General features: G+C 44.6%; 1 protein-coding gene across 2 annotated transcripts in view; it reads left to right on the forward strand.

Annotated features, from left to right (window-relative positions):
* asxl3 (ASXL transcriptional regulator 3) overlaps nucleotides 1-25,417 on the forward strand; it is a 214,448-nt gene that overhangs the window by 57,587 nt on the left and 131,444 nt on the right. For both annotated transcript variants that reach the window (XM_033019677.1, XM_033019678.1), the window contains exons 4-6: nucleotides 6,219-6,327; nucleotides 7,980-8,088; nucleotides 20,206-20,333. In XM_033019677.1, coding sequence (XP_032875568.1) covers nucleotides 6,219-6,327; nucleotides 7,980-8,088; nucleotides 20,206-20,333 — 346 coding nt within the window. The remainder of the gene's footprint in view (nucleotides 1-6,218; nucleotides 6,328-7,979; nucleotides 8,089-20,205; nucleotides 20,334-25,417) is intronic.

Raw genomic sequence — 25,417 nt, forward strand, 5'->3', positions numbered from 1 at the left:
GACATATTGGTCGGTGTGGGCAAGTTGGGTCGAAGGGCCTGTTTCTACGCTGTATGATTCTATGCAGGGAATAAACTTTTGTTTGCGTGCTATACAATCATATCAGATAATGCTATACATGAATATAATCAAGCCACGTACAGCCTGAAGAAGGGCCTCGACCCGAAACGTCACCCGTTCCTTCTCTTTAGAGATGCTGCATGTCCCGTTGAGTTACTCCAGCATTTTGAACCGTCGAGTTACTCCAGCATTCTCTTTAAACCGGCATCTGCTGTTCCTTCCGACACATGCACAAGAACACCAGGTAGAGCGAAGAGGAAAATACCAGAGTTCAGAATATATGTTTTCAGGACAGTTCCAGGGGGAAAAAGTCCAATGTCCGCATTGAGGTAGGTTGGTAGGTCGGGTCAGTGCCCAAACGAATGGAAGGAAGAACCGTTCTGAGGCCGGATAAGAATAGGTGGTCGGCGCGGACTCGGTGGGCCGAAGGGCCTGTTTCCGCGCTATATCTCTAAAATCTGAAGTAAGGTAATGTCTAAAGGAACTGCAGATGCTGGTTAATACGCACAAAAGGACACAAAATGTTGGTGTAACTCAGCGGGTAAGTCAGATCTGGGAAGAAAAACATAAAAAGCCGGAGTAAGTCAGCGGGTCAGGCAGCATCTCTGGAGAAAAAGAATAGGTGGCGATTCGAATCGGAACCCTTCTTCAGACATCCTAATCGGAATTGAGTCTGAAGATGTGTCTCGTCCCGAAACATCAGCTATTTTTCTCCAGAGATGCTGCTTGACTCGCTGAGTTACTCCAGCTTTTTGTGTCTGTCTTCGGTTTAAACCAGCATATGCAGTTCACTCCTTACACGGGTCTCTGGAGAACATTGATTGGTAGCGTTCCGGACCCTGCTTCGGAAAGGCATCGATCGCTAGTCGGCGAGGACTCCGAGCTGTATCTCTCAAAGAAGTACATGTGAAAAATTTCTCACGGACCATAAAAATGCGGGACCTTTCAGTAAAGTCCCTTTTAAAGTCCCTTTTAAAGATTATAGTTATTTTCTTGAATCTCATTAACATAACTCATGAATAAGTTGATGTCCATATGCGGATGCAAATCTTTATTTTTTAAATTCAATCCCACAGAAGACAATTTTTACTCACCTTCTGTCCCCTCTGTCCAGCTTCCGGGTTCACCGTTCGCAGGAGTTCCCACGGTAACCGCAAGAGTTATTACGGATATCGCACGGATATCGCACTGGCCACTACGTTCATATAATGTTGCAATGCTCAACCTCAAGTGTACAAGTCACTCTTGGAGAAATTCAAACTTGCTTGAATTTTCTCCCGAGTCACCAAGTTACACGATTACCTGCCGTTAGCGCCACGGTGGTCCACGAATGCCGTACTGTTATCGCACGAGGTTCCCACGATGTTAAACTCTGGTTAACTCTTGCGTCAAGTCGCCCCGTGAAAAAGCTGCTTTACATTTGCTTGCCTAGCCCTTCACTCTAACAGGCACATGCATATTCTGATCTTTTGTCAGCACACTTTTAAAAACATCCCACGTGGCTGATATTCCTTCAAATAACCTGCTCCAATCAACTTGAGCGAGACCTTCTTTCATACCCTCAAAGTTGGCCTTACCCCAATTAAGCATTTTAACACGTGGACCCCTCTGTCCCTACCCATAACTATCTTAAACCTAATCGAACAGTGGTCACTGGTCTCAAAAGGCTCCTCCACTAACACTTGCCCTTCCCAAGACTAAATCAAGTATTGCCCTCCCACGTGTGGGGGTCTTTACATATTGGTGGAGAAAACTCTCCTGAACACTTTTGAGAAATCGCACCCCATCTAAATCCTTCACACTATGATTTTCCCAGTCAATATTTGGAAATTTAAAATCCCCTACTACACCAAACCTTATTTGACCTGCAGCTGTCTGCAGTCTCCTGGCATATTTGTTCTTCTAATTCCCGTTGACTATTTTGGGGTCTGTAGTACACCCCCAACAAGGTGATCATCCCTTTCTTATTTAAAGAATTGCAGATGCTGGAAAAATCGAAGGTAGACAAAAGTGCTGGGAAAACTCAGCGTGTGAGGCAGCATCTATGGAGCGAATGAATAGGTGACTTTTCGGTTCGAGGCCCTTCAGACTGATGTGGGGGTGGTGGGGGGGGGGGGGCTGGAAGAAGAAAGGAAGAGGCGGAGACAGTAGGCTGTGGGAGAGATGGGAAGGGGAAGGGAAGAAGGGAGAAAGCAAGGACTACCTGAAATTGGAGAAGTCAATGTTCATACTGTTGGGGTGTAAACTACCCAAGCGATATATGAGTTGCTGCCCTTCAATTTGCGGTGGGACTCGCTCTGGATATGGAGGAGGCCTAGGAAGAAAGGTTGGATTTGGAATGGGAGGGGGAGTCGAAGTGCTGAGCCACCGGGAGATCAGGTTGGTTAATGTGAACTGTGTGGAGGTGTTTGGTGAAGCGATCGCCAAGCCTGCGCTTGGTCTCGCTGATGTAGAGCAGTTGATACCTGGAATAGCGGATGCAATAGATGAGGTTGGAGAAGGTGCAGGTGAGCCTCTGCCTCACCTGGAAAGACTGCGTGGGTACTTGGATGGAATCGAGGGGGGAGATAAAGAGACAAGTGTAGCATTTCCTGCGTTTGCAAGGGAAAGTACCAGGGGAGCGGGTGGTTTGGGTGGGAAGGGACGAATTGACCAGGTTGTTACGGAGTAAGCGGTCTCTGCGGAAAGCCGAAAGGGGAGGAGATGGGAAGATGTGACCAGTGATGGGATCCCGTTGGAGATGGCGAAAATGTCAGAGGATTATCTGTTGTATGTGACAGAGTGGAAGGTGAGGACAAGGGGGACTCTGTCCTTCTTACGAGTGGGGGGGATTGGAAGTGAGAGCGGAGCTACGGGATATAGAGGAGGCGCTGGTGAGAGCCTCATCTATAGTCGAAGAGGGGAACCCCGTTCCCTAAAGAATGAGGACATTCTATCAAACTATCCTTCCTTGTAAAATTAGTTGTCACCGCATGATAAAATATTTCCTCTGATTTTCAATAACATTGAAAAAAGAAAATGTTTTTAAAATATTTTTTTGCCTCAACTAAACATTGCTAATATTTGAATTTTTCCAATAATTTCTCATGTTTATAAGAGCTGACAAAATAATTCTGTCCCATTACACGATATAATTTAATTTTTACGTCCTTAATTATGGATATATCCTTATTAAAGGAATAGATAGATGACCAATTCAGCACTTATTTTAACAAAATGGCTGCTAATTGCAGATAATTACAGGCCAATTATTTAATGTCCACTATCCTGACAGCTGTTAATATTTCTTGATTCTCCAGGAGTATATAGTGCCAGGTAGATTGGAACCACAATAAAGCAAGATTGGTGATTGTATATAAAAGGTAGATATACTAATGCAAAAGAAGACTGCTAGAGAAACTCAGTAGGCCAGGCAACATTTGTGGAGGGAAATGGGCAGACAGTATTTCAGGTTTGAACCCTTCTTCAGACTGATGAAGTAGATGTGAGGGGAATGAGTGGTGCAAGAGTTGGCAAGTGAGAGGTGGATCCAGGTAAATTGATTGGCAGATGAGTCAGTTGGGGGAGAGAACAAAGGAAGACCCACCATGGGGGAATGGCGGAGAGGGAGGGAGAGGGGGGTAGAACAAAAGAGGAGCCGGCATGGGATACTTTGTAACTTTGTCAGTGCCCTTTATGTGGCGCCTACATGCATACCTTGGGTATGCAAGCAAAGAATTTCACTGTGACTTGTCACATATGACAAAATATTAATTCATTCAGAAGGGTGGAGAAGGTAACCAAGGCTGGAGTAGAAAAGGCAAAAGGGTGTAAATGGTGGAATCTGAGAATAAAGGAAGGTGGGGAGTGAATTGTAGAACTAAAGGGAAGGATAGTGGGAAGGAATGAGCAAGGAGACGAGAGGGAAGAAAAATGAGGGAACCGGAGTGAGAAAGGGGCAGATGATAAGTGTAGCGGCAGATTTTCATATCTTTCAGGTAATTAGCACCCTAGCCGCTAAATGGATGAGAATGGTTGAAGGGGGTGTCTTCGAAACGCATGCGAGCTCACTCACCGATACCTTCAGAGCTTCTTCACAGATATTGCTTCCAAACACAGTCTTTTGATGAATAAATGCTTTATTGTTGATAGAAAACAGTAAGATACATCCAAATTTATTTCGACTCGTTACTACAATCTTCATCGAACTCTAGCTTATTACTTTAAACATAAGAAAACTCCTTGTGTCTCCGTAACACTGGCATGATCTGGCATGTGGCCCGCATGGTCCCGCATGATCTGGCATGTGGCCCGCATGGTCCCGCTTGGTCCCGCATGGTCCCGCATGATCCCGCATGATCCCGCATGATCTGGCATGTGGCCCGCATGATCCCGCATGGTCCCGCATGATCTGGCATGTGGCCCGCATGGTCCCGCATGATCCCGCATGGTCCCGCATGATCCCACATGATCTGGCATGTGGCCCGCATGGTCCCGCATGGTCCCGCATGGTCCCGCATGATCTGGCATGTGGCCCGCATGGTCCCGCATGATCCCGCATGATCCCGCATGTGGCCCGCATGATCCCGCATGATCTGGCATGTGGCCCGCATGATCCCGCATGGTCCCGCATGATCCCGCATGATCTGGCATGTGGCCCGCATGATCCCGCATGGTCCCGCATGATCTGGCATGTGGCCCGCATGATCCCGCATGATCCCGCATGGTCCCGCATGATCCCGCATGATCTGGCATGTGGCCCGCATGATCCCGCATGGTCCCGCATGGTCCCGCATGATCCCGCATGATCTGGCATGTGGCCCGCTTGATCCCGCATGGTCCCGCATGATCCCGCATGATCTGGCATGTGGCCCGCATGATCCCGCATGGTCCCGCATGATCCCGCATGGTCCCGCATGATCCCGCATGTGGCCCGCATGGTCCCGCATGGTCCTGCATGATCTGGCATGTGGCCCGCATGGACCCGCATGAACCCGCATGGTCCCGCATGATCTGGCATGTGGCCCGCATGGACCCGCATGATCCCGCATGGTCCCGCATGATCTGGCATGATCCCGCATGGTTGAAGGGTTAACCTTCCCCATCGTCTCTCCAAACTAATCTAAAAACTAAACTTTTGCACAAGCATCTTAGCTCCAAACACGCCCAAAAACACATCATAAATCCCACCCACAATATAACGGGCAGTCTAAAATTTAAAGGCACATGCCATCAACAATGACATGCAAAACAGGCCAAATGGCCACTACAATAAGCAGATGGAGGAGGTGAAAGAGGAGAAAGGAACCAGGTGACAGGGCTGGGGTGAGTTGGGGAGGGGGAGAGCTGTGTTTGGAGGGGATTGGATTTTGCTGGCTACAGGGGAGGAGGGAGGAGCTGTTGTTTACCTGAATTGTGTACCCATCTATTTCTGCTTCCATTAGAAGCCAAGGTAATGGCCATCAGATGCTGCCTTCTAATTGAGTCCAATGTATCCTCAGTTCAGAGACAATTAGGTTGGTCTGTAAATAATCAGAATTTTTAACAGTGTAAACATCCCATAAATTAATTAAAAACAAATAAAAGTAATGAGGTGTTTGTGAAGTGGCATTCTAGGTGGCAATCTTGAGTGAGTATGTTATATATGGAATGCACCATATATAATTTTTTTTCCTTGTGTACAAAATCAAAAAGTTTACATGATATGCTAATAAATCATGGATGCAACAACAGGCTAAGTACTTCTGAGAGAAAAAAAAGAAAATGAAGAATGTGTTGTAGCAGTGTCTCCCAACCCCCCACTTCCAGGTCATTCTAATTTGTTTTATTTTATTTCATTGAATACTGATACTGTTGAACTTTCCCCTTCTTTGATCATTCTGGCATTTTAAAACCTTGCTAGTTTTTATTTCTGGACAAAAATATTGATGCTTGTCTTTAATCCTTGGTGCAAAGTATATTTTAGATTATTAGATTGTGATTTCATTTGGATTTTGTTCAACCTTATGCCTGATGGTTAAATTTTATAAATGCTCCAGATTAAAATTTGCTTTTCATGTCTGCTATTGTGATGTAAATGTTGGTCAAGGTTGGAAGAATTTGCACAAAGTCCAAGTGGAAAGTGAATGTTTTGTGAGAAGTGCTCACACAATAATGTATGCATCTGTTTCTCAAATCAGTGGAACCTCTCCTCTGGCCTGCCTTAATGCCATGCTTCATACCAATGCTCGTGTGGAAGATGGAGCTTTCTGCCGAATTCCAGGAAAGATGGGTCTTTATGCTCTTAAAGTAAGTGAATACAAAACAATGTATTAGGACTAGGTACTTTTCTAACACATTAATAATTACTTAGAAGTAGGAAAAAAAAGATTTGCTTGCATGTTTTTCTTCAAATGTGGGAAGTATGCAGACATATCAATGGTGATCAAATGGAAAAAGCTTACTGATCTTAGTAATACTACAGTGTAGTGGATAAATAATTTTATTGGGGTGCATGGTGATGAAGACATTATTTCTGGCAATCCATTTTGGTTTAATTATTAACTGAGATTTTTTAAATTACTGAATTCATGCTTGTTAGTTTCCTTAAATCAATTTAAAATCAGTTATATACTAACAATTAATTTTAAGTACTTCCATTATGTATAAGCATACAACATTATGATTAGCTTAACTTTCTGCATTTCAAAAGATAGAGGCTTCGTTATGGATACCTTTACTGTGATTTGTTTCTGCATTGATCAATTAATAATAATAATAATAATAATAATAATAATAATAATAATAATAATAGTACCTTAAAGAGAATTCTCAATTATTCTTTGAGCTCTAACAGTCATTTTTAAAAGATGTTTATGTAATGCCACATTATCTCTCTCAGACAAGTAAAAAATCTCAAGAACAGATATATCCATTTGATCTCCTTTGGCTGCTATCTTTTGAAAACAAACACATTAGTAATATTCTGCACAACAGTGAGTAATGAATGGTTAATAGGTTTTCACCTGCTGCAGTTGGCTTGTACTCCAGGCGAATAACCTGATCACCCAGATCTATAACATTAAGCTGACATTCAGAGTATACCATTGCAACTGAAATACAACAATTCAAATAATGCACTCAGGAACACTGCTATTTCAAGAAGGATACATTTTGAGCCATGTATTTCAAGGAGAACAACACCACTCTGGAATGTAAGCATGATTTATGTAGTCAAATGCCACCTTGGGACTTAAACCACATCCTATTGATTCAGATGTAAGAATGCTTTCAGCCAAAGCAAGGTGGCATTGTGCTGAAATATGCTGGAAATGTGAGGTAGAAGATCCAAAAAATAGTTAAGCTTTTCATTAAATACTGATATTTATTTGCTGTTGGGGATCTGAGAGTGGTGAGCCAACACCCATTCGGATTCCCCAGTTATTGCTATGCAGCTTATTACTCCTCTTGAAAAACTATAATCTAATTGTTTGAAATACAATTAAAAAGTGTACTGTTAAATGCATTTCTGGATTTTTGTAATTGTTAAATTGAATAACTTTTATTGAGAATGTTGTTTTTTTCCTGTCATTCATACATTGTTGTTTTCCATATGATCATTGGAAAGGTTCTGAATCAGGAAGGAGCTGCTGAAATAATAGATATTTTTCTCTTCTGTAGTTTGGATTGAAATGTCACTGGCTGCAAATAATTGTTGTGAGCTGAAGCAAGTAAACTTTCACTTTTAACAGTTCAGTGTTAGTTGTCAGTATTCAAAGGCTCGAAGGCAAAAGTAAGCCTTTTGTTTTGTGTGCAGAGCAAATCTCAGCAAGATGAACAGCAAGGTTGATGAACTACTTTTTGCACAAAAGGAACATACTGTAATTGTTTTACAATTTCATATTGAAAGCATTTCTGAAGAAAAGATAAACGATTCCTAACACTGTTTTTGTTATCAACAGAAAGATGAATTGGTAACGTCAGCAGAGGGGGTCATTGATTTGGATGACGAATCAGATTTAGACAGCTGCGAAATGGCTGAAATAAATAGCAATGAAGAGGAAAATGGAGGTATGTCAGTAACTTCTAACATTATGCTACGGTAATTTTCAAAATGTAAGGATGGGCATTATCTTTTCATTTGAGTCTGGAAACACTATCTGATCAACTAGCTCTGCACTAGAGTCTGAACAGCTAGGTTTTCTGAGAATCTGGTAGGGGAGCACTAGCAGAATAAATGCAAGTAATCCCATTGTTCTATGCTGCTCTTTTTGGACTAAGGGTTTTTAAACCACAGACTTTATTTGACTGGGGTTTGAACATTAATTCAATGTGTAACAAAATATAGAATTTGCATTGGTTAAAATGCTCAGTGGATTACTATTATATTGGAGTAATAGCTTTAACATTTAAAACCTACATCAGAAATGGAAGCAAATTAACTTCCAAACAATGGATATCCTAATTGAGAACCATAAATTGTATTTGGGGAAGAAATTTGCCTTTATGCCCTTTAAACAGGTGATCCAATCTTGGGCCTGGCAAAAAAGGCGAATTATATAACATTTTTATTCAAATCAACCGTTATAGAAATCCAACCATAACAGTCTGTGTCACAGAAAGTCATAATTCTTCTTCAATGTTTATTGTTTAAACAACTTCACATTAGATGCTGTAATTGAAGATTTCAATCAACAAAAAATATTAAATATTGCATGAAATACGTATTTTGCCGGTTTCATGGAATGTTACTAATGGTAATAATGTACATTATAGCTATGACTAAGTAGTTTTGAAAAGTTAACACGGTTGTCAGCATGTTGCTTAATGATAAATGACCTATTTATAACTTATTTATAGCAATTTTTACGTTATTCAAGAAACAATTTCAATATCTTAGTAGCTGCACTGAATTTTTCCGATAATTGCTCACTAAATAATCTGTGCTTCTTGGTAACCTTACTGGGTGCATCTTGACCGTAAAGTGTATTTGCACAGACGGTGATTGAAGAAACAAAATATTTATATCAGTTTTCCCACTTTAATGGGTACAAGGTGCATAATCGGTGTGATGTATGTGATATAATTAGCATATGTTACGTCTTGTGCGAGGGGACGCATGCGCTGGGGGAGACTCAAGATGGCATCCTGGAATAAAGAAGCTTGTTAGTTTACTCCTGTATCTGAGTGTTATTTTAATTCAGTTCCAAGCACCCAAATACACAACAATTGGCGACGAGGATAAAAGAACAAAGAAGAAGGGCTGTCAAGAAAAACAGTTAAAAAGAAGAGGTTATGTTTGGAAACAAAGTGGAACGGCACCAAGCAAAAAGATTTGGCGCCATATGGTTTTGAATTGACGCCAAAGAAAAGAAAGGTCGGAACGGGAAGCAAGAGCGCAAGGAAAACAAGTGGGGCAGTAAGTAAGTGTCAACAAAGAACGCAGCCAAAAGCTGGAAGCCTAACCAGCAGGACAGCGACGGTGTCAACTTACCTGGAACGCTTTCCAGAGCCGTGCAGCCACGGCAAAGGGGCAGAAGGGGCCCAGCAGCTGGCACCGACTTCGGGTGAGTTCCAGGGCCGTGTACCGTGTAGGCCACGGACAGGTCCGGTGACCGCCACCAACTTCGAACGTTTTCCAGGGCTGTGTAACCCACAGCCAGGCCCAGGAGCTGCCACCGATGTCGAGTGAGGGCCTAGTACCGTGTAGGCCACGGACAGGTCCGGAGAAGCCACTGACGAAAGAGGACCGTGTAGCCCATGGCCAGCCCCAGTAGTAGCCACAGACGTCGGGTGAGGGCCTAGTACCGTGTAGGCCACGAACAGGTCCGGAGAAGCCACAGACAAAAGCCGAGTCTTCAGCCCACCCGGGAGCAGTCAGCACGGTGGGGGGAGAAAGCGGAGAAAGCCCGGTCGTGCGAGAAATGGCCGAGAGCCGAAAAAGCCCGGTCGCAAGAGACGGCCGAGAGCGGGGAAAGCCCGGATATGAGAGGAAGTCCGGCCCCGAGTGAAGAGTGGATCCGCGCGAGAGAAGCAGGACACAGCACTCAAGCACACAGCACTTGGGCCGAGTGAGAAAGCCGGCCGCGCAAGAGAAGCGGACCGGTCGAGTAAGAAGCCAGCCGAGAGAGAAGCGGTTCCACGCAAGAGAAGCTGGACACAGCGTTTAGCCAGCCCCGACGACGGGGCACAGTCCCGACGTGAGAAAACCCCGGCCGAGAGAGAAGCGGGTCCGCGCGAGAGAAGCGGGACACAGCGCTTACCCAGCCCCCGAAGGCAGGGTACAGTCCCGACGAGCAAAGCAGCCAGGCCGGTCGTGGAGCCAGCGACGAACCGAACAGCGGGGCCCACCAGAGTGAGGCCGCGCTGTGGAGCCAGCGACGGGCGGAGCAGCGGGGAGCCAGAGACTCCCCTTCCGCAGGGCGTCCACGGGAGACAGCAGGCAAGCAAGTCGGCGGAGTAGTGGGAGTCGGCGATAGCCAGAACTGCAGTGAAGCTAGCAGCGACCCGGGAGGCCTGGTGGAGCCAGCGGAGGTCCAGAGTGGCCAGCAGCAACGGTATCCTCTAGAGAAGCTCTAGAAATCCTCCAGCATCTTCAAAAGTAACAGCGGGGACAGCCCGAGAGGTCGAGGAGGCGCCGGAGTCCATAGGCCGACAAGCCAGACCGGTGAATTCCTTCAAAGTAAAAGCAGGACTGTTGAATGTAATGCATTGTTCACTATTCCTTCACAGTAAAAGCAGAATTGTTTGGATGTAATGCCTTGGTCACTGTCATTAATAGTAAATCTGTGTGCATAGCGGGAATATGGTTTAAAATGTTCTAGTTGGCTATTAACATGAAATGTTGGTTAATAGTATAAATCTATTATTGTAAGAATTAGTAATAGTCCAGGCCCGTACGAAGCTTTTCAAAAAGGGGGGTGGCATGACAGGATTACAAAAAATGTAATGTGAAATAATGTGCGCGCTACGCACATCACGAGCGCGAAGCATGAAGTCCCTCGATGCCAGGGTCCAGGGCCCACTCCAGGGCCTGGAAGCTCAGGGGTTTAGATGCTCTCTGGTGCATTCTGAGCCTTATTTTGGAGCATTTTTGCACCAAATTTATGACCAATATTTCAGAAATTAACAGGAACCTGAGAGGTAGCTTTTTCACACAAAGGGTGCTGGGTGTATGTAACGAGCTGCCAGAGGAGGTAGTTAAGGCTGGGACTATCCTAATGTTTAAGAGACATTTGGACACTTGCATGGATAGGACAGATTTAGATCGATATGGGCCAAACGCGTGTGAGTGGGACTAGTTTAGATGGGACATGTCGGTCGGTGTGGTCAAGTTGGGCTGAATGGCCTGTTTCCACACTGCATCATTCTATGACTAAAAAGTGAAGAAGAAAAATGCATGTAGATAAGTCGAGCAGATTTGAAAGAGGAGTGAAATGTAAAGGCAGAGAGAGGTTTATGGGTGGAAAGGAACGTAGGAAAGGAGGGGGAAGAGTGGGCTTGGGCAGATGGGTGAAGGGAAAATAGTCACAAAGTGCTGGAGTAACTCAGGGAGTCAGGCAGCATCTGTGGAGAACATGGATAGGTGACATGTCACAGAGTGCTGGAGTAACTCAGTGAGTCAGGCAGCATCTGTGGAGAACATGAATAGGTGACATGTCACAGAGTGCGGGAGTAACTCAGTGAGTCAGGCAGCATCTCTGGAGAAAAGGTATAGATTATATTTCGGGTCAAGACCGTTCTTCAATAATATTCATGATGTGACATGCATAGACATTCCTGAATGTTACCCAAACCATTGTGAGCTACTTTGTTACGGTGCTTGCCCTCTCCTTTAACGTCTCTGCTGCCTTGGGCGATGCAGGACAGGACACAAGCTTTGGGACACGGTGTGAAGCTGTTGCCGTCTGTCCCAGCCTGGTAAAAACCTGGATGGAGTGGATTTGGAGAGGATGTTTCCACTAGTGGGAGAGTCTAGGACCAGTGGCCACAGCCTCAGAATTAAAAGACATTCCTTTAGGAAGGAGATGAGCAGGAATTTCTTAAGTCAGAGGGTGGTGAACTGTGGAATTCATTGCCACAGACAGCTGTGGAGGTCAAGTCAATGGACATTTTTCAGGAGGAGATTGATAGATTCTTGATTGATACGGATGTCAGAGGTAATGGGGAGAAGGCAGGAGAATGGGTTTGAGAGGGAAAGATAGAGTCATAGAGTGATACAGTGTGGAAACAGGCCCTTCGGCCCAGCATGTCCCATCTGCACTAGTCCCACCTGCCCACGTTTGATCCATATCCCTCCGAACCTGTCCTATCCATGTCCCTGTCTAACAGTTTTTAAATGTTGCGATAGTCCCTGCCTCAACTACCTCCTCTGGCAGCTTGTTCCATACACCCACCACCCTTTGTGTGAAAAACATACCCCACAGATTCCTATTACATCTTTTGCCCTTCACCTTAAACTTATGTCCTCTGCTCCTCGATTCACTTACTCTGGGCAAAAGACTCAACCAAATCTATTCAAATCATGATTTTATACACCTTTATTAGATCATCCCTCATACTCCTGTGCTCCATGAAATAGAGTCCCAGCCTACTCAACCTCTCCCTATAGCTCTGGCCCTCTAGTCCTGGCAACATCCTCATAAATCTTCACTGTACCCTTTCCAGTTTGATGACATATTTCCTATAACATGGTGCCCAGAACTGAACACAATACTCTGAATGCGGCCTCACCAACTTCCTATGCAACTGCAACATGACCTCACAACTTCTATACTCAGCCTGGCCCGCTGAGTTACTCCAGCACTCTGTGAAACGTCACAGAACAGGGCAAGATTGGCAAGTTTGCTGATGATACAGAAGTGAGTAGTTTTGCAGATAGTGAAGATGGTTGTGAAAGATTGCAGCAGGATCTGGATCAATTAGCCAGGTGGGCAGAGGAATGGTTGATGGTTGCCCTGGTTCCTTGAAGGTCGTGTCGCAGGTATATCAGGTGGTCAAAAAGTATTTTGGCACTTTGGCCTTCATCAGTCAGAGTATTGAGTATAGAAGTTGGGAGGTCATGTTGCAGTTGTATAAGACTTTGGTGAGACCGCATTTAGAATATTGTGTTCAGTTCTGGGTGGTCTAAGTGCTGGAGGATGAAGTGCAGGCCCAGATTGACTGCGTCATCCACAGATCTATTGGCCCAATATGCAAAATGCAGATGGTCCAGCAGAGGGATTGTGATATTTTTCAGCTTGGCCAGCACAAGCCTTTCAACGGTCTTCATGACTACAGAGGTCAGTGCGACAAGCCTGTAGTCATTAAGACCAGTAATCCTTACCTTTTTGGGTACAGGGACAATAGTGGAGACTTTGAAGCAGGCAGGGACTGGTTAAAAATGAGTAATTGGGTGTGAAGTGGTGATTGGAATGGGGTGGGTCTAGAAGGGCCCAGTCTTTGCAGACTGAGGTCAGGCTGTGAGTGGGTGTGAAGTGTTGGTTGGGGTGGGAAAGGGTCCACTCTTTTCATACTGGAGTCTTGCCTTAAGTAGGTGTGAAGTGGTGAATGGGAAGGAGAGGGTGCAGGGTCCATTCTTTGCAGACTGGGGTCTGGCTGTGTTTGTTGGGGAAGGGGTACCAGGGTTACGTTTCTGATTTTCAAACCTGCAGTAAAACTCATTCAGGTCGTTCGTCAGCTGACGATTGTCCAAAGAGCGGGGGGCTTTCCTCTTATAGCTGGTAATTTCTAGCATGCCCTTCCAAACAGAAGAAGAGTCATTAGCTGAGAACTTGCTCCTCAACTTCTCAGAGTACCTTTCCTTGGCAGCTCTGATTCCTCTTCTCAGCACTTTATCGATTAGGCTATCTTTTAACTCTTTAACGATTAGGCTATTGGCTTGACGCATATTTCCCCATCTCTCTCTCCCCTCCCTTCCCCTATCTCTCTCCCCCTCCCCCCTCTCACATCCCCCCCTCTTTCTTGCGGGGGGGGGGCGAAGATGAAGGTGGCGCGGGCACAGCAGGGGCCCAGCGGGCGGGGTGGATGAAGGTGGCGTGGGCCCAGCGGGGGTGGTGGGGGTCAGCAGGGGTGGCGTGGGCCCAGCGGGGGTCAGCGGGGCTGGTGTGGGGGGAAGATGGCTTGGGCCCCGGGGGAGGCGAGGGGAGCGGGCTCCGCCGCAGCAGCGTCTGATGTTGGGGTTACAGCGGTTGGGTTCAGATTCAGCCACTCTTGACCGGCGACGGGAGAACAGAGAACTAGCCGTATCCAAAGTGGAAAAGTTGATTTATTTTTATTTATTTTTTGGTGATTTTTTTCTTTGGGGGGTGGGGAAAGGGGGGTGCGGTCGCACCCAATGCACCCCCCCTTCGGACGGCCATGTAGTCAGTAGGCTGGATCACTTCTTAGCGTGTGAAAGGATTAAGTCCAGTGCAGAAAACACAGTGAGAGAACAGAAGATAGTGCACCTGAATAGCAACAGGTAGCATGGCTTTTCAAATTGTATGAAAGGTTCCCCAGTTAGATTCTGGGTGTAATTTTGAGAAATGGACTGAAGTCTTGGAGGCTTCGTTCATTTCCAATTATAGCACTGCAGAGGAGAAGAAGAGAGCATGGTTCATATTAGGCTTAGGAAGACAGGGTTATCAGATTTTACGGATGTTACTGCAGCCAGCAAAGCCCACAGACAAATTGTACGAGGAGTGTAAGAAGGCATTAATGGCTCATTTCTCGCCAAAACCACCAAGGGCATTCAGAGGCAAGGAGCCTGAACTAAAGAGGGCAGGGAGTCCCTCAAAGGACAAACGGGAGGTGCAAAGTGACAAAAGTCAAGGACAAAGTGACAAAAGTCAAATGCCAGGTGGCGAAGGTCAAGTGTAAAAGGCCAAAGGTCAAAGGCAAAGGGACAAAAGTCAAATGCAAAGGGACATTGCCATCCAGAGGGCAACCCTAACTATTCAAGCTGTATTCAGGGGTATGAAGGTACGAAGAGAGAACCGGAACAAACAGAAGGCAGCAACGGTAATACAAGCAGCATTTAGAAGGCACAGAGTATACCGTCCATACAGGGCAATTAAATTAGCAGCTATAATAGTACAAACCCATTATAGGGCACCCCTTCAAATGGAAAGTGATCGCAAGACTTACATGAAGGTACGCAGAAGCGTTGTACTGCTTCAGGCTGCCTACCAAGGAATGCTTGTTCGAAAGCAATTGCGGTTCATGCACAAATCTGCCAAGGTCATACAGACTTATTATCAGATGCATAAACACCGTCAGTATTCAAGAAACTACGCTGGTCTGCCATTGCTGTACAGCAATGATACAGAGCTTGCCAGATATGAGATGTCCAAGTGAGACATTATAATAGTTTGAGAAAAGTAGTGGTTTGTATTCAGGCCTTCAGGATTAAATCCAGAGAATGGGTTGAGAAAATCAAGGCAGCATGCCATATTAGAAACATAGAAACAGAAAATAGGTGCAGGAGTAGGCCATTCGGCCCTTCGAGCCTGCACCGCCATTCAATATGATCATGGCTGATCATCCAACTCAGTATCCTGTACCTGCCTTCTCTCCATACCCCCTGATCCCTTTAGCCACAAGGGCCACATCGAACTCCCTCTTAAATATAGCCAATGAACTGGCCTCAACTACCTTCTGTGGCAGAGAATTCCAGAGATTCACCACTCTCTCTGTGAAAAATGTTTTCCTCAACTCGGTCCTAAAAGATTTCCCCCTTATCCTTAAACTGTGACCCCTTGTTCTGGACTTCCCCAACATCGGGAACTATCTTCCTACATCTAGCCTGTCCAACCCTTGAGTCAGTCTTAATGATGTGCATTACAAGAAAATATGTCTTGATGCAAAAGGCAGCTGTAGTCACTCTGCAAGCTGCATACCGTGGTTACCGATCAAGGGTACGCTACAGAGCTATGCGACAAGCAGTCATTTCGATCCAGAGATGGTACAAAGCATGCAAAATAGGGCATTCACAGTTTGTGCAATATCAGCCAATGAGGTATGCAACTATTACCATTCAGGCTGCCTACAAGGGTATGGTGGTTAGGCAGTGGGTTAAGCAAAAGAGGGCTACTGTAAAAGTTCAGTCAGTACTTTGTATGAGTTGGTATAGGAAAGATCTAAGGAGACAAATAGATGCACAACAGAAAAGGCTGAAACGATACCAGAGGCTTAAACAATATAGGAAAGACTTCCTTAAACTGAATTATACAGCAGTCTCACTATCTTGCTTATGAAGCAAGAAAACTATACAGATCACAAATCAAAGCCACTGTTGTATTGCAAAGACAATATAGATCCTACTTCTTGTGGAATAACCAGAAAGGTGATTTAAGAAGACAAATAGATGAACAACAAAAAAGGCTTAAACGATACAAAGAATAGTTAAATAAATGTGTGACAATGACCAAAAACCTGATAATAGAAAAGTCTAAAGAAGAGAGGCTTGTCAGTCAAGCCAAAAGTATGCAGGACCAATTGCGATTAGGACACTTCACTATAGTCCAGCATGGAGCTTCCTTCACTGAGCAATGGACAATGGTTATGCATTGCAGAATGTTATTAAACAACAAGAGCAGATAAATATGCAGTGCCAGGAAATTGAGCGACAAAGGAAGCTGCTAGAAAACGAATACCTGCAGCCATGTGTCAGATCCCACCTACAAATAAGAAACAGAAACAGAGGAAAACAAAGCAAATGGAGCAGAGAAGGAAATGTTAACTTTAGCAGAATATCAGGAACAGGAAGAAATCTGCAAATTAGATTAGGACATTTAAAAAGGGAAGAGGCAGAGATACAGGTAGAGAAAGAGTGCGCAATTTACACAGAAGGGAATGGAAAAGGATAACATAAAGCAAGGGGTAATGTATTTGGTTTAAGGAAGATGAGTGGAATGAAAAATTATAAGTGCTAAGTTTAGATACGATTTTTATGTAAGATAACTGTAATAATATAATTTTGCAACAGTGTGTTCATCAATTATATTTAATGTAATCGGAATGGTGTTATCCGCTTCTAAGTTAAAGGGGGAGCAGTGTGGTGTATATTATATAAATGGTGTTACCTGCCTCCAAGTTAAAGGGGGAGCAGTGTGATGTATGTGATATAATTAGCATATGTTATGTCTTGTGCGAGGGGACGCATGCGCTGGGGAGACTCAAGGTGGCGTCCTGGAATAAAGAAGCTTGTTAGTTTACTCCCTTATCTGAGTGTTATTTTAAGTCAGTTCCAAGCACCCAAATACACAACAATCGGGATTTAGCCGCATGGAGTAATTGTTCCACCAGATAGTGATCTTACACAACTGAAATAGTGGAGTCTTATAATGTTGGTTATCTTACATTTAATATAGTAAGTTATAATCCTGTGGTGGCAGAATCCATATATTGATGGAAAGTAAACATTCAGTACAGCTATCTTCTATACATTATGATATGAAAGCCTCAAGGTTGGTCATGGAGGCTTGTGGCACTTTGGCTTCATCAGTCAGAGTATTGAGTATAGAAATTGGAAGGTTATATTATGGTTGTACAAGACATTGGTGAGGCCACATTTAGAGTATTGCATTCAGTTTTGGCCACCCTGTTATGTGGAAGATGTTGTTAAGCTCGAAAGGGTGTAGGAAAGATTTACGAGGATGTTGCCAGGGCTTCAGGTCCTGAGCTCTACGGAGAGATTGAGCAGTCTAGGACTTTATTCCTTGGAACGCAGGAGTATGATGGGTGATCTATAGCGTTGTACAAGATCATGGGAGGAATAGATAGGGTAAATGCACAGAGTCAATTACCCAGTGTATTGGAAGCAGAAACCAGAGGACATAGGTAGTTGAGGCAGGTACTATCACAATGTTTAAGAAACATTTAGACAGATTCATGGATGGGATAGGTTTAGAGGGATATGGGCCAAACACAGGCAGGTGGAACGTGTATATTGGGCAAGTTGGTCGGCTATGTGCCTGTTTCCATGTTGAATGACTCTATGACTCCATGGAAGTCATAACAAGAAATTGACTTCCTCCATCAAGAAATTGATAGGGATGAGTTTGCAAGAAGTCAGTGAATTTCAGAAAAATTATCCAGGGTATATTTTTGATTTTGGTATAAATTACATTGTACAACTTTTGGGCAGGGTTTCATTTAGCAGAAAACACGGTTTATTATTTACAAAATGCTAATTTGCATTACATCTTTAATTCTTAATATTTTCTGCCCCAAGAGACCAGCTAACTATACCGATTAAAGCCGTATTTCCATTGACTTTGCAGTTTTAATGCTCGCTACATGTTTTGTCATTAGACTATTTTTGCACTATATGATGATGTGAAATTGCGTGAGTGATTCATAACAAGTGGATTTCAGTATAGGAGTTTCATAACGAGGATTTCAGTATAGGAGTAAAGAGGTTCTTCTGCAGTTGTATAGGGCTCTGGTGAGACCACATCTGGAGTATTGTGTACAGTTTTAGTCTCCTAATTTGAGGAAGGACATCCTTGTGATTGAGGCAGTGCGGCGTAGGTTCACGAGATTGATCCCTGGGATGGCGGGACTGTCATATGAGGAAAGATTGAAAAGACTAGGCTTGTATTCACTGGAGTTTAGAAGGATGAGGGGGATCTTATAGAAACATATAAAAGGACTGGACAAGCTCGATGCAGGAAAAATGTTCCCAATGTTGGGCGAGTCCAGAACCAGGGATCACAGTCTTAGAATAAAGGGGAGGTCATTTAAGACTGAGGTGAGAAAAAACCTTTTCACCGAGAGAGTTGTGAATTTATGGAATTCCCTGCCGCAGAGGGCAGTGGAGGCCAAGTCACTGGATGGATTTAAGAGCGAGTTAGATAGAGCTCTAGTGGCTAGTGGAGTCAAGGGATATGGGGAGAAGGCAGGCACGGGTTATTGATAGGGGATGATCAGCCATGATCACAATGAAAGGCAGTGCTGATTCGAAGGGCCGAATGGCCTCCTCCTGCACCTATTTTCTATGTTTTTATGAGTGCAGGAGCACTAAATTGGCTCCTAAAAACAAAAACGAATCACAATTTTAAATTAGCTGGCACCTGTTCAATGATACAGAAAGAGCAACAAATTTGTGCTGCATATTTATTATAAAAGTTTCAACATCCAGTTTGTAATAAGCATGCTAATTATCTCAACAGGGGTCAGTTCTTTAAATGTCTAGCAACAGATGAAACCAATCTGCATTATTTACAATTAAGGTGCATTATTGTTGTCACAGGTAATAGAAATCAGCGTGGAAGTAATTGCAATTTGCCAAAAGTCTCATGAACCAATACGGGTGAGATGGGCACCATAGTTTTTGGATGCTGCAGTGGAAAAAAGTGGTAATGTACATTAACCCTCTAGATGCACAACAAGCGGGAGATAGAAGATAGTTTTGTAGATAAAAGCCAGTGGTCAATCCTCAAAAACTTGGATGCAACGTTGCAAAAGGTTCAATGACTTCATGCACATAGTTAAAGTCAGTTGATTGCATCTTCAGCTGCTATATGCCACCAATCATACCATTAGCCTTATACTGCAGAATGCATCAGAGCTTGTACATGACTGTGAGGCTTCCCTTATGTCATTTGTCCATTCACTCCACAAATGCTGCCTGACCTTCTGAGTTACTCTAACACTTTGTTTTATGTCCATAATAGGGGATGTTGCCCTTAGTTACAATATCACAGTATCAAAAATTTCACGAAGGCAACTGCGTTTCTGTTTATGAGAAAACTAGAAAGATTAAAGCACAGATATTTGGAAAGATGAATATAAAGATATAAGCAATGACTTTGGATGTGAAAGGGAGCTGACAGGATGACTGTGAAAGGTGACGCATTCATTGCAAGTATATCAAGTGATGACAACCATGGTAGGGAGAGATGGTTTCTACGTAAAATGAATTTTAATGCGGTCAGCTTGGAGTGCAAATGGTGGTTCTTGGGAGGTGGTTGCGCTCTGTTAGTGTTCTGTATCTGTCGAACCAGGATCAGATGCAAGCCATGAGGAGAGCAAGAATGACCGTATGTACTCACACTCCATGTTTCACAATCAGGACTCCAGATCTATGAAACTGCTCGCTTTGTTTGCTTTTCTTCAGCAAATTTCAAATCTTACATTATACTTTTTGTTGCCAAAAAGAATCCAATCGGGCAGTCCCTCTTTACATTGTCCCTCTTTTTACAGTTTGTCCAGAACCAAAACATGTGCCTGATGAGAGTTCTCTTCCACATAATACAAATTCATCAACAACTGTTGCACAAAACAAGCTGATATCTTCTACTCAGCAGCACACCAAAAAAGCACTAAAACAGGTAAGATTAAATAATTACAATCTTCAGTCCTTTTACAATGTGATGGACACATTTTATTTTGTCCTTCCACATCTGATAAATAAAGTGATTCTCAAACTTAATATGACATTTATTGTATAATCAACTTCAAAAATTAAGCTGACTATCTAATGACGCCTGATTCAAATTGATGCCTGATATTTGAGCTAAATCAAAAATAATCAATTATCTTCTGGTTCAAGAAAAGCAAAAAAGTTCAGATACTGGAAATCTGAAATAAAGAACAACATTTCTGTCCTTACACAGCAAGTAACGTCACCTTTAGTTTAGTTCAGATACAGCATGGCTTTCGGCCCACCGAGTCCACGCCGGCCATCGATCACCCGTTCACACTAGTTCTATGTTGCCCCATTTTCTCATCTACTCTCTACACACTAGGAGCAATTGAGTGCTCTCGGAGCCTGACGTGATTTATCCATGTTATTGAGAGAGCAAGAGAGGAGATTGCTGGGGGCCTTGACGAAGGACTTTGTGTTCTCTCTCACCACAGGCGAGCTCCTGGAGGACTGGAGCATTGCCAATGTTGTTCTTTTGTTTAAGAAAGGAAATATGGCTAATTCGGGAAATTCTAGGCTAGTAAGCATCACATCAGTGATATTGAAGGTGATTAAAAGGTGGGTGAACCAGCATTCTGGCAGGCAGGTTTGTCACTGCTACACAGGAGGGTTTAAACTAAATAGTGGGGGGGGAGGAGACAAATTGGAAATACAAGTATGGAGTTAAAGGGAACGAGATACCAGAATTAACGGGGCAGAAAGCTCACAAAGGGATAGGAGAGTATGGCCAAGTGAAATAGGAATCTATGTGAAAGGCAAGGTGATTAATGGATTAAAAGTACAGGTGCACAACCTTTTATCCTGAGTTCCGGAAACCGAAAAACTCCGAAAACCGGCCATTTTTTCCCAGGATGTCGTCTGCACACCAAAGCTCGCGTTTGGCGCCAAACTTGACCCGAAACGACCCATGGTCAACCCAGGTCTGTACTACTGTAGCGGCTGCCTCCTACCCGGAGACCGGGAAGACACTTAAACATCTGTAAATCATTGCTTAAATGTTAGTTTGGAGGGCTTTTATGTGAAGGGGGGAGGGGGGTGAAGGGGGAAACTTTAATTCTTAGTCCCCTACCTGGTCGGAGAGGCGGGGAGCGGTCAATGCCTTACCGGGTCGCCGTGCAGTAAGCTCCGGAGCGCTGTGGCCGCCGACTCCCAGCTGGGGCTGCGGGCGTCCGGCCGCGGGCGGCGCCGGTTGGAGCTCCGACCCCGGCAACTCTACCCCTGGCTGCGCGGCGCTCCAAATCCAGCGCGGCCCGCGGCCGGACGCCCGCAGCCCCAGCACCGCTGTGGCCGCCGACATGTTGTGTGTCGGCGGCCACAGCGCTCCGGAGCTTACTGCACAGCGACCCGGTAAGGCATTGCCCGCTCCCCGCTGGTATCCCAGCGCTGCGACGCCGCCAACTCCCAACATCGCGGCGCTGGGGCTGCGGGCGTCCGGCCGCCGGCCGCGCTGGATTTGGAGCGCCGCGCAGCCAGGGGTAGAGTTACCGGGGTCGGAGCTCCAACCAGCGCCGCCCGCGGCCGGACGCCCGCAGCCCCCAGCTCCGCGATGTTGGGAGTCGGCGGCCACAGCGCTCCGGAGCTTACTGCACGGCGACCCGGTAAGGCATTGCCCGCTCCCCGCCTCTCCGACCAGGTAGGGGACTAAGAATTAAAGTTTCCCCCTTCACCCCCACCACATAAAATCCCTCCAAACTAACTGACTAACATTTATGCAATGATTCTCCGGGGAGGAGGCAGCCGCTCCAGACTTTTCAAGCCGCCCGCGCTACCTACCTAATCTACGCTAAAAATCTTCCATTCGGAAATCCGAAAAATTCCGAAATCCAACAAGTGTCTGGTCCCAAGGCTTTCGGATAAAAAGTTGTGCACCTGTATTATATGAATTACAGAGTGGGAATTACAGAGACATGGCTGCAAGAGGACCAGGGCTGGGAACTGAATATTCGAGGGTATATGTCCTATCAAAAAGACAGACAGGTATGCAGAGGGGGTGAGGTAGCTCTGTTGGTGAGGGATGAAATTCAGTCCTTTGTGAAGGGTGACATAGAATCAGATGTAGAGTCAGTGTGGATAGAACTGAGAATTGTAAGGATAAAAAGACCCAAATGGGAGTTATCTACAACATCATACTTGCCAATTTCTAACTGAGCCTCAAGCTCATCCACTTTATTCCTTATACCTCTTGATTCATATACAGCACTTTAACTTTGGTATTCACATCCACTCTCTTACCAGTCACTATTGGCCCTGACCTTGCTCTCTTATGCCTTCTCGAGTTAGTCGCAAGTTAGTCTCGCAAGTTGAACCAAGAGTTAAAATTGGCATGTCGCAAAGATAATGCTACGGTGGTTATGGGAGATTTCAACACGCATGTAGACAGGGTAAATCAGGTTGGTACTGGACCCCAAGAAAGGGGATTTGTGGAGTTCCTCCGAGATGGATTCTTAGAGCAGCTTCTACTGGACCCTACCAGGGAGAAGGCAATTCTGAATTTAGTGTTGTGTAATGAACCGGATTTGATGTGGGAACTTGAGGTAAAGTAGCCATTAGGAGGTAGTGACCATAATATGATGTTTTAAACTCCAACTGTAATACCGACACTTCCGATTTTCAGTTGAGCAAACATTAATATGGAGCCATGTGGGAGGAGCTGGGCAAAGTTGACTGGAAAGAGACCCAAGCAGTGATGACAGTGGAACAACAATCCTCATTCCAAAGAGGAAGAAAGATTCTAAGGGGACTAAGAGGTGACCGCGGCTGACAAGGGAAGTCAAGAACAGTATAAAAATAAAAGGGAAGTAAAACATAGCAAAGATGAGCGGGAAGCCATTGGATTGGGTAATGTTTAAAGAGCAACAGAAGATAACTAAAAAGGCAATAAGGGGAGAAAAGATGAGGTACGAAGGTAAGCTAGCCAAGAATATAAAGGAGGCTAGTAAAAGCTTTAGGTATGTGAAGAGGAAAAAATTAGTTAAGACCAAAGTTGGACCCTTGAAGACAGAAACAGGTGAATTTATTATGGGGAACAACGAAATGGCAGACGAGTTGAACTTTGGATCTGTCATCACTAAGGAAGACACAAACAATCTCCCAGATGTACTAGTGGCCAGATGACCTAGGGTGACAGGGGAACTGAAAGAAATTCACATTAGTTGGAAATTATGTTGAGTAGACTGATGGGACTGAAGGCTGATAAATCCCCAAGGCCTGATGGTCTGCATCCCAGGGTACTTAAGGAAGTGGCTCTAGAAATCGTGGACACATTGGTGATCATTTTCCAATGTTCTATAGATTCAGGATCAGTTCCTGTGGATTGGAGGGTAGCTAATGTTATTTCACTTTTTAAGAAAGGCAGGAGAGAAAAAACAGGGAATTATAGACCAGTTAGCCTGACATCAGTGGTGGGGAAGTTGCTGGAGTCGATTGTAAAAGATGAAATTGTGGCACATTTGGATAGCAGTAACAGGATTGGTCCAAGTCAGCATGGATTTACGAAGGGGTAATCATGCTTGACTAATCTTCTGGAATTTTTTGTGGATGTAACTAGGAAAATGGACAAGGGAGAGCCAATGGATGTCGTGTACCTAGACTTCCAGAAAGCCTTTGATAACGTCCCACATAGGATATTAGTGGGCAAATTTAAAGCACATGATATTGGGGGTAGAGTGCTGACATGGATAGAAAATTGGTTGGCAGACAGGAAACAAAGAGTAGGGATTAACGGGAATGGCAGGCAGTGACTGGTGGGGTACTGCAAGGCTCGGTGCTGTGACCGCAGCTATTTACAATATACATTAATGATTTAGATGAAGGGATTAAAAGTAACATTAGTAAATTGGCAGATGACACAAAGCTGGGTGGCAGTCTGAACTGTGAGGAGGATGCTATGAGGATGCAGGGTGACTTGGACAGGTTGGGCGAGTGGGCAGATACATGGCAGATGCAGTTTAATGTGGATAAATGTGAGGTTATCCACTTTGGTGGCAAGAACAGGAAAGCAGATTATTATCTGAATGGTGTCAAGTTAGGAAAATAGTACAATGGAACCTGGGTGTCCTTGTTCATCAGGCACTGAAAGTAAGCATGCAGATACAGCAGGCAGTGAAGAAAGCTATTGGCACGTTGGGCTTCATAACAAGAGGAGTTGAGTATAGGAGCAAAGAGGTCCTTCTGCAGTTCTACAGGGCCCTAGTGAGACCACACCTGGAGTATTGTGTGCAGTTTTGGTCTCCAAATTTGAGGAAGGACATTCTTGCTATTGAGGGAGTGCAGCGTAGGTTCACAAGGCGGAACTGTCAATGGTGGAACTGTCAAGTTGAAAGAATGGAGCGACAGGGTTTGTATACACTGGAATTTAGAAGGATGAGAGGGGATCTTATTGAAACATATAAGATTATTAAGGGATTGGATACGCTAGAGGCAGGAAACATGTTCCCGATGTTGGGGAGTCCAGAACCAGGGTCCACAGTTTAAGAATAAGGGGTAGATCATTTAGAATGGAAATGAGGAAAAAGTTTTCACCCAGAGATTTGTGAATCTGTGGAATTCTCTGCCTCAGAAGGCAGTGGAGACCGAGACTCTCTGGGTGCTTTCTAGAGAGAAGTTGAGAGAGTTCTTAAAAATAGCGGAGTCAAAGGATATGGGGAGAATGCAGGAACAGGGTACTGATGATCAGCCATGATCACATGGCTCGAAGGGCCGAATGACCTACTCCTACACCTATTGCCTATGTATTTATGTATGAAGCTATTGAAGATGATTTGTGGAGATAGGATTTACTAACATTTGGATGGGACATTTAGGAACATTCAGTATGGCTTTGTCCAGGTCATGCCTAGAAACTTGATTCTGTTTTCTGAGACAGTGCCAAAGGTGATTGATAAGGGTCGGCCAGTGAATGTTGTCCACATGGACCTCAATGAAGCATTTGGCAAGGTCATTCATAGTAAGCTGATCCAGAAGATTAAGATCCCTGGGATCCATGATAAC

The sequence above is a fragment of the Amblyraja radiata genome, chromosome 4 (assembly GCF_010909765.2).
Source record: "Amblyraja radiata isolate CabotCenter1 chromosome 4, sAmbRad1.1.pri, whole genome shotgun sequence".
Lineage (NCBI taxonomy): Eukaryota > Metazoa > Chordata > Chondrichthyes > Rajiformes > Rajidae > Amblyraja > Amblyraja radiata.